This window comes from Rhagoletis zephyria, unplaced genomic scaffold (assembly GCF_001687245.7).
Source record: "Rhagoletis zephyria isolate East Lansing unplaced genomic scaffold, Rhagoletis_zephyria_1.1 Rzeph_scaffold_00340, whole genome shotgun sequence".
In the NCBI taxonomy this organism is placed as follows: Eukaryota; Metazoa; Arthropoda; class Insecta; order Diptera; family Tephritidae; genus Rhagoletis; species Rhagoletis zephyria.
The window spans coordinates 79,884-89,894 of NW_016157424.1; the positions used below are offsets into that span (position 1 = coordinate 79,884).

General features: G+C 44.6%; 2 protein-coding genes across 2 annotated transcripts in view; one reads left to right on the forward strand and one right to left on the reverse strand.

Annotated features, from left to right (window-relative positions):
• Positions 1 to 10,011, forward strand: part of SCAR (wiskott-Aldrich syndrome protein family member 3 SCAR) — a 174,190-nt gene that overhangs the window by 14,059 nt on the left and 150,120 nt on the right. The window lies entirely within an intron of this gene.
• Positions 1,527 to 2,312, reverse strand: LOC108359111 (uncharacterized). The gene has a single exon (XM_017610789.1). It carries the CDS (start codon positions 2,310 to 2,312, stop codon positions 1,527 to 1,529), a length of 786 nt encoding a protein of 261 aa, XP_017466278.1.

Genomic DNA, 10,011 nt, shown 5'->3' on the forward strand with positions numbered 1-10,011 from the left:
GCTGTGTAGAGGTGCGCTTCTGTCGAAAACATTTGATGCAATTGTGCGTAATCTTTCGAATCAGGTTTCTTGCTCCCAAAATCCAATACCTGTGCCGCACTATCACAAACAACGCTGAGACTCCTGGATGTAAATTACGAATGTGCTCGTCGATAAGTATGTGTTCCGTTGCACGATGTTCCTTTGGGAGGATAACCGGGTGATGAGTTTCCGTTGGCAATTCTGAATTTCGAATCCGCCCACCTACCCGTAGTAGGCCGAACTCGTCAACGAACGGAGCTAACTGCAAAAGCTTTGAATGAGAACTCATCTCATCATTTCGTTTTAATTGCTGAATGTCTTCCTGGAAACAGCTTTGAACCTGTTGTAGCCAAAGGATGCGCGCCTCCTTGATTTCATCGTACGAAAGTGTTTTAACGTCAGGCCTGCGTGACGTCTTCCGAGCATTGTGAATAAAGTGTAGAACATAGGCTGTAACTCGAAAGAGCCGCTGCCATGATGATGAACGTTGCATCAATGTGTCAAATGAACTGCTGAGTGGAGATTCCGTAGCCACTAAGCTTAGTACACTGCTCTTCATCTCAGCATTGGCCTCCGGGATCTGGTGTAGTTCTTGATGATTGGTTTGAAACACCAGCTTACGAGTGCGCTCTTCATCGCCACACCAAGGAGGCCCCTTCCACCAGAGATTGAAATCCACAATTGCAGAGGCTGCCAATCCCCTTGACGCGCAATCAGCTGGATTTTCCCTCGACTCGACGTGGCTCCGAACGCTGCGTGGAAAAGTTTCCAAAATCTCAGCAGTTCGATTTGCTACAAACGTTTTCAACCTTACCGAGGGATGAGACAGCCAAGCCAATACAACGGTTGAGTCGCACCAGGCGTATGTTGTTATAGATTTATGCGGCAGCACGTTTAGAATTGTCTTCATTAGCCGTGTCAACAATAGAGCGCCGCACAACTCCAACCGAGGCAGCGAGATCTGCTTCAGAGGTGCCACTCGTGTCTTGGCGGCCATCAATGATATAGTGAACGTGTTATCTGGATTCTTGAAGCGGCAGTACACAGCGCCAGCGTACGCCTTTATTGAGGCATCCAGGAACCCGTGGAGCTCGAAGTGCCTCGTAGAGTTAAGGAAACGAGGTAGCGCCAGGCTTGTGATATTGTGAATATCAGCTTGGTACTTCAGCCAGCGCTCTGCTAGATGCATTAGCAAAGGATCATCCAAACCTAGCTTGTGTAACCACAACTCCTGGAATAGAATTTGAATTGCACCGTCACTGGTGACAGTAATCCTAAAGGATCGAAGATACGGGATGTGTCGGAAAGTACCTGCCTCTTGCTGGAAGTGCGCATATTAGGCGCGCGAGTTTGGTATGTGAGTATATCGTCATTCGCCCTCCATAGCAATCCGAGAACCTTTGTGGCGTCTTTACCCAGCGTGTGTTGCGTGTCATCGTCTTTGCATATGCGACGGCAGTTGGATACCCACTTTCGGAGTTCCAGTCCAGCACCAGCAAGCATTTTCACAAGCTCCTCATGAGCTTTTCAATGAGTTCCTGTTTGGAGTCGGCACCCGTGAGAATATCGTCGACGTAAAAGTCATCGCGTACGATTGATCTTGCGCGTGGGAATTGATGCTTATAGTCCTCTGCTAATTGTTGTAGTACCCTGACAGATAGATATGGTGCGCAAGCCGTACCATACGTAACCGTGCATAACTGGAAGTGTCTTATGGGATCAGCAAGACTCTCCCTCCACACGATCCTTTGGTAGTTTCGATGATGTTCGGCGACCCATATCTGTCGGAACACATATCGGTGCATCCTGAATCGCAAGCATACGGAAAACAAATTGCGCTGAATGCTAGGACCGATATGCACAACGCTGTTAATAACAACTCCTCTGCTGTCTGCAAACGATCCGTCGAACACCACCCGAAGTTTTTCACCAAGAGATTCGTTTTTCTGTAGACGAAGCTCGACGGCGTGAAAACGCGAAACGGCGCCCGATAATGCTTCCGCAAACCGCGGTGCTTCCATCTTAAATGGTAGCTCTACAATGTATTTACCGTCGGTATGACGCGTATGCGTGCGTTGGAAGTGCTCTTCTAAGGTTATGTCGTCGGAATCCATGAGTTGAGTTTGACAGGGTTCCTCGATTTCCCAGAAATTTTGTAGAAAGTTATCAACATCGACTATGGCGTGCAGAGCTTGGGTGGAATCCGCTGAACCCACCCCGTCAATTGCTGAACTGACCACCCATCCAAAAATTGAGGAAACTGCAACAGGATCTCCCTTTGAGTCCAACATTTTGTTACAGGTGAACACCTTTCAGACATAGGTTGCACCGAAAAGAATGTCGACCGATCCAGGTGTCTGGAATGTGGGATCTACAGCAATGCGACCAGCAGAGCGCGGATTGCAAAGCCTCCGGACACAGCGCTCGGTGATGTACGATAGTTCTGATGCGGTGTCCAGAAGTACTCGACATTTCAAAAAACCACCGTGGGCGGTTTGAACGTTAACTATGGCTGTGGGCAGCAAGGCTGTCGATCCCTTACGAAGCGGTGATAGCTGACTTGTGTAGGTGTCAGCTGGTGTCGATGTCAATGAGCGTGCGATGTAGGGACCATGGCGTACCATTGTCGATCCTGCTTGAACCAGAAGAGCTTTCTTGACCTGCTCGAGACGCTGTACCTGCGGCCGACGGTGGGCCATGTAGAAGTGTGTGGTGGCGTCGATTACATACCTTACAATTGAATTTAGAACTGCATGTTGATGTCGAGTGCCCTGTCTTTAGACAATTGAAGCACAGCAATTTACCCTTGGCCATCGCTCGCCGGTCATCTGTGCTCAAGGATAAGAATGTTGGACACTTCATGAGACCCCCGTTAGTTGAAACTAGGACCCCGAGTTTCAGAGTTGCGAAGGCGTGCGGGTTGCGTCCTATGTTGGGCCAATTCTAATTCTTCGCAATCAAGGAATTTACAAAATTCCGTTATGGTAGGTACTTTGAGATTTTCACTAGATTCAATCCACTTTCGTCGGGACTCTGAGTCTAGCTTGGCTAGGAGAAGGTAGATAAGCCAGCAGTCGCGATCGTCATGGGATATGGCATGTAGACCCCTGATAACCTCGTTTGCTGCGTCTGATATTTTACGAAGAATTGTAGAATTTTCCCCTGATGACAAGGGGAGTGCCATAAAGTTCTCAATAAATGAGGCGACAATATGGCGTGGGCGATCAAAACGTTCGCTTACTCTGTTCCACGCCGTTGCGTAAGACGCCTCAGTTACCGGAATGTGTTTGATAATTTGCGTCATCCCTTAGCAATGATTTGAGATGGTGACACTTTTGGGTATGTTTCGATGCAATTGCACTGGTGAATAAGTCCTTGAATGGCGGCCAGTCTTTGTACAGGCCGGTGAAAGGTGGGATGGTAATTTTAGGCAAATCGTTTTTTGCATGTTGTGCTGGAATCGAAGTTGTAGAAAATTTATGAAAAAATTTAGACTGTTGTTCAGCTAGTCGAGATATGGTGTCATCCAAGCTGGGTTGTTGAGTTGGAATCGTAAAGGAATCCTGAAGCGAGCGAAGCAGGTTACGTGCAGTCAAAACTTTTCCATCGTAAACTCCATAGTCTTCGTCTGGATTAGAATATTCGGGACTTTCACGGAATTGATACATGGCGTTTGTGGCTGCAACGAATTCATCCCACGCCTCCTTTAAGCGATCAGTTCGTGTAAGTATATCATACTGTTCCTGATCCGGTGGAGGATTTTGCGCAAAGCCAAGGACACGTGTAATCGCCGCCTTGGTACGCCCGTGAAATTGTACCAATTCCTTCCAACTTTCAGCCATTATAGTGGTTTTCGCACACGACCACGCTAATACAACAGAAAAGGCGAGGCGCTAAACGATGTAGTGACAGAAATTCACGTAAGCGTAATGCGCAACCACTCGTCGTGATGTACGAATAAGATTGTCCCGCGCAAGAACCAATTCCTGGCAAACACCTGTCCCGTGGTGAAAGTTTCCAGCAACGTGGTTCAACTATTTTACAGATCGTGACACTGCGCAGCAGGCTCGTCAGTCGATTTTTTAATTTTAACTGTTTTTTAAGGGTCTCCGAAATATCCCAAAAAAAAATCAAATATACAAACAGAAATATACAAAAGAAAAAAAGAAAAAATAGTTTAAATTAAAAAACGTTTAAATAAACAATTGGGCATTATTCTCTGAAGTCTTCTGAAGAGAAGCAGAATTTTCAGATTGAAAAATTTTAATTTCCATGGATTCTATGCCATTTCTACGAAAAATCTTTTTTTCCCCATACAAAATACATGGGAAACTTTGAGCGCTTTCAGCGACCTCTAAATATATTTTGATTTTAAAATAAAAAAAACAGGGGTATATTTTTTTTCGGTATAGAACAATCCTAGGTGGTGAGAGCATTAAATTTCCGATTTTACTTTTCTCCCATACATTTTTGGACCACCCTAATGTACATACATGATTTGCATAAATTACAAAGCGAACAAAGCTTAGAAGTTGCTAAGTAAGGTTACATAAGAAAATGAATACTAAACAAAGTAACATAAGAAAATGAATACAACGTAGTGTTGCCAACTAGGCAACATATGGTGCAGGAATCAATAAATATACAAAGATTGATTAATTAGGAACAGCAGCAATAACTTTGGACATGTAGCCCTTTAGGTAAGTACGATTTTTAGCACATGAAAAAATGGATGTATTAACAGTGTTTGCAATTTCATGTAGACCAAAAGGAAGGTGTACAGCAAAAAGAATTTTTGGACTCGCCATTGTAGAAAGCCATGCAGAGTGCATATTTATATTTGTGGACGGTAGCCAACCATCATAAACTCCACAGCTGTTGACTCCACAGCTTTTATTTGATGACTTTTGTACCATGGGTGTGGCCTCTTTGGAAACAAATATTCTATGTAACTAAAACATAATTTATAGCTGAACTTTTAAATGTATAATAAGTTGGCCACTGTTTTGTATTAGGTACGTAACAGCGCGGTAAGATGCCGCTTGAATTAGCGCCTGGCGACCTTATCCACTGGTGCATTACCTCATACCAGCACTAAAAATATTATTTTCAATATCTTCACTAGTAAAATGCTTCATGCACATATAGCTCGATTTGGTGTTTAATGCATCTTCTCGCCGGCAGAACTGCTTCCATTTTTCCGCCAGATTTGCGTCCGTAGGAAACGAAAAAAAACTTATATCGCACGCTTTCCTTTTGTTTTCACTATTACACTTTGCAACAATTGCACCAAGATGACGTCACGCACACAGCTGATTCTGTCAAAATCACAAAGAGCGGATTAGCGGTACCGCGATTGGCGCAATCTCTATTTCCCTCAATCGTGTTATAATAGGTGCGTTCGTTTAAAATCTCCAACAGAAACCAACCAACTGCCAAATTCCGGCGAAATGTCATCTGTTCGCTCACAAGAGAGAAATATCCAAAATAGTACGCGAACAGAAAATTTGCAGAAACTTGCAAGTTCGACGAACAGCTGATATAATTTTTGTTTACATTCAAAAGTGTAAAATTTAAAACGTTCGAAAACTCATTACAAAGTGGTATCCTGGCACAGTTTATTGATAAAACAAATAACTACTTACTTCTTACAAGTTTAATTAGTCGCATTTTGTAATTTTTAACTTCCAAATCATCAAATTCAATTTTGTGATTTGCGTAAATGCCAACCAGCTGTTTTTGATCAGCTGTTTTCCTGTTGGCAAATTGCTGTTGGCAAAAATTTTTCCAACAGAAACCAGCAGCTTCCCCTCAAAATGAAATGTCACTTTGCTCTCTCAATTTCCCCTACTTTGCAAGTTTTTTGCGTACGCGAACGCAAAAACTTGTAAGTTTTGGTTAAACATGAACAATTAACAGCTACGCGAACGAACCTAATGCTGATTATGTCGCGTGTGTTGCTTGTGTTGACATGCATAGATTTGATGCATGATTTGTTTTCAATTATTCGACAGTGTCTTCATATGTTATTGTGAAACATGTATGAGCGACATAATATGAACTGGCACTTGCATGAGTGGACACATGTCGCTATGTTTTATAGTTTAACATTTGCAGGTCTTAAGTACATAAGTGTGTGCATTTGCGAGTCAAAACCTTTATCTAAATTTGAGCTGGGCGATGAAATTACATGTGTAATTAAGTGCGTCTACGATTACGATAAATTTAATCCCAGTTTCAAAATAGTTTGAATTAGGATTGAAATAATCGTAAATCAAAGTAGTATTATTTTAAAATTATTGAAGGATTCACAACAGTGTTGTGAGTGCCGTACTGTTGTATATCGTGAACATTAGAAGCTTAACAAAAAGTTTAGAGAACTTGAACCCACAACCAACTTTTTTTTAACACTGCGAAAATTCATAATATGACTTCGATGGTACTTTGCGAACCCCCGTAGCATTTTTATTTAGGCGTTTAAAGCTCACGAGATACAACAATACGACACTTACCGACACCGTTGTGAATACCCCATATATTAAGAAAAATTAGTGGCACATGAAACTTTTAGCTCAACAAATATCAGTTAGAAATCACATTTTTAACTTATTTATGTATGTGAATTTTACTCATTTCTTAGCTAAAATCACTAGGCATAAGAATTTGTATGTAAGAAAAACAAGATTTTTTCAGATAATTCTTAAGTTTACTTATACATGAAAAACTTTGGAACTCCGCTCCCTTCTTGCTCACTCTTTATATAGTATCAATAGACTGTGTGTCCCCTTACTCCTTTCCGTCAGCCATCACCCAATCATGGGCGATCAAAGCACTCGTGGTGTTACATGAAATATAACCTTTGAAATTTTTCTAACTAAATTTTGTGATTCATGATAAGTGAAAACGGTTTTTATGTGTGTGTAGATCAAATTCTTGTCAAAAAACTTGTTGGATTATTCAACGAGGTTCAGGTATAATACCTTGTAAATTCTATAATGACACTTGTCATTTATTTAACCTATATATATCGAATTTATAAAAGCAGTATTTATGAATATCAATAAATAATGAAGACATTATATATGTTCACAGACCGCACAACTCAATAAGCAAACTGTTCACAAAAAACAAAGGACAAAATTCCGAAAGAAAATTCCGTGCCAAGTACAGATCCTTGTGCCGCTCCGCCGGTTATATAGCATTGTGGAACCTTGAATGACCGTTCCAAGGCCTCCAGCATGTCGTCCCATCTTGCCGAGTTGAAGGCGTTCTTGACGTCCAGTGTGACTAGCAGCACTATTGGCCGCGCCTGGTGTCAGGCTTCTTCGGCCTTATGTACCGCCTCGACTACTTCGCCAATTGCTCCTATAGTTGAGTGTCTCTTCCTGAAGCCATGTTGTCGGGGTGAAAGGCCTCCCTCGCTTTCTATGGCTAACGTCAAGCGTATTTTGAGCAGACTCTCCATCATTTTGCCTGCTGTGTCTAGCATGCAGAGTGGCCGAAAGGATGAAGGAGAGTTTGGGTCCCCTTTGCCCTTGGGTATAAGCACCAGTCTCGCCTTCTTCCATTGTACATGTTAAGCAGAAGATCAGGGCTCGTTTCCGCTGCTAACCTGATTGCCTCCGCTGGTATGCCATCTGGGCCTGGAGCCTTGCCGGCTTTCATGCTTCGCAGGGCTAGCTTCAGCTCGTCTGTCGAAAACAGTGGTGCCTCGGCTTGCTCCTCGACGAACACTGTGTCGGCTCTTAGTGGGTGTGTGGGAAATAGCGCATCCACTATATTCTTAACTCGGGCCTCATCCATCGCCTGTGATGATGTATGGAACTTTTTCATCACTATTTTGTATCCCTGGCCCCAGGGATTACGATGGACTTCCTCACATAGCGCTTTCCAGCAGTTCCGTTTACTCTTCTGTACCTCGGCCCCAAGTGCTTTCTTAGCGCTTTTGTAGGCTGCTGCTCTGGTCAGCGCCTCAGGTCTGCCACGAGCACGCGATGGGAGTCTCCCCATTCGAACATCGACCCTAGGCGGGTTCCATCCTGGTCTCCTGCGAGGGATACTACGTGTTTGCCCTCGCGTTGTGTCAGTGACATGGAAGATGATGTAGTTCCCATCACTCTCCATCCGTCAGCCCTTCGAAGAAGGCTTTCTGAGACCAGGGTTATGTCAGGGATAGAGTAACCAAACCCCGGCCTTCGATATGTTGGGGTCGTTCCGGTGTTGAGGATGGTCAGGTCAATGCGGGCTGCCATTTCAAGGACCAGTCTTCCCAGCCTCTTGCGTTGAAAGNTATGTCGGGGATAGAGTATCCAAAACCCGGCCTTCGATATGTAGGGGTCGTTCCGGTGTTGAGGATGGTCAGGCCAATGCGGGCTGCCATTTCAAGGACCAGTCTTCCCCTGGTGTTTGTTTGGGGCATACCCCATTCCACGCCTCTTGCGTTGAAATCTCCAGCAACAATTATGTGGCCGGTTATATCGCGCAATTCGTCTTCAAGGTCTTCGAGCTTTTCCCTGAAGACAAGGACTGTGTCGTTTGGAGACAGGTAGCAGCTCACCAGAGTGATTCGCGACACTTTCNGAGACAGGTAGCAGCTCACCACAGTGATTTGCGCCATTTTAACCCAGACGTAGCAGCGTCCTACCCCGCTGCTCTCTGCGCGATGGTTGGGGTTAGCAATCCATATCGCGGCCGAGCCTGATTGGTCAACATGCCAGGTTTCTTTTGTTCTATAGGGTTCACTGATGATGACAGCGTCTGCTCTTTGTTCAAGAACCAATTGGTCCAGCAGGTCATCAGCTACCCTACTCCTGTTCATATTGCCTTGTATAAATTTAATCATATTCTCCCAAGCTTTGTCTTAGCCTCAGCAAGGGCATTGCTGAAGGCCTTGCACGCTCGCGACCCGGGCAGGTGATTGGCATTTTTGTGTCCATCTCCTGCCGAGGACAGGTAGCAGCTTGGGATTTCTTTACATGCAGAGGCTTTGTGGCCCTGCTGACCACATTTCCAGCATGAACTGCTTCTGTCTGGGCCTTTGCATGCCGCCATTTTGTGGCCATACCCCAGACAGCGGAAACACCTTTGGACATCCGCGCGCTCTCGGACGCGGCAGATAATCCAACCTACTCGCAGCTTCCCCTTTTCAATAAGAGTCCGGCCTGGCAGTTCGTCTATTTCCACCACTGCCATTCTTTGTTCTCGCGAGTTTACAGCGAGGAGAGAGACGCGAAGTTGGCCATTCATTTTGTCTCCTAATTCCCCGCGTATAGCGTTCTCCACTTCTGGGGCCGTGGTTAGGTATTTCATGCCCAGAACTTCTAGACGTAAACGTCTAGTGAGAATACGGGCGTCTCCAAGCTGGCCAATGGCAGTGCACACATTTTCCTTAAATGCTGTGTGGTTGCCACAGCGCTCCATTTCGATGAGCACGCCGCCTTCGCGGGTTTTCCGAACAGATCGAATTACGGTCTCCGTCTTCTCGGGTTGGAGCTTACCGCGTATCGTTCCCAGCACCTCTGCATAGGTTTTGCCTTCAGCTGGCTTAATTATTAATTTGGCGAGACTCTTCTTTTTTCTCACCCTCTTCTTTTTTTTGCGGCTGGTCGCCTCGCCCTTATTGACCAAGGGTTCACCTGGCGCTGGCCCTGGCTTGGGCTTTCTGCTTTTTCCAACCGTTTTCCATTGATTGTCTGGTACGGTTTTCTGTGCATTGTTGTTATTATTGCCATTATTATTAGGATTATTAATAATAATGTTTTTACTACTATTATTATTATTAGCAGTAGTATTTTTCTTCTTTTCCGGCTCGCCTGTAGGGGAGTCGGATCGAGTTCGACCTCTCTTTTGCGAGCCAGGGCCAGCCTTCCGCAGCTCGGAAAGGGTAGGCCCCTTCCGGCGCTGCTCTCGGAGGTAGCTTAATATATTTAAGCTCTCCTCGATTTGGGCCATACCTGTTTTTATGTCCATGGACACATTCTTTTGCTTAGA

Excerpts from the sequence above, each read along its gene's own strand:
- LOC108359111 (XM_017610789.1), bottom strand. The coding sequence starts at position 2,312 with ATGTTGGACTCAAAGGGAGATCCTGTTGCAGTTTCCTCAATTTTTGGA.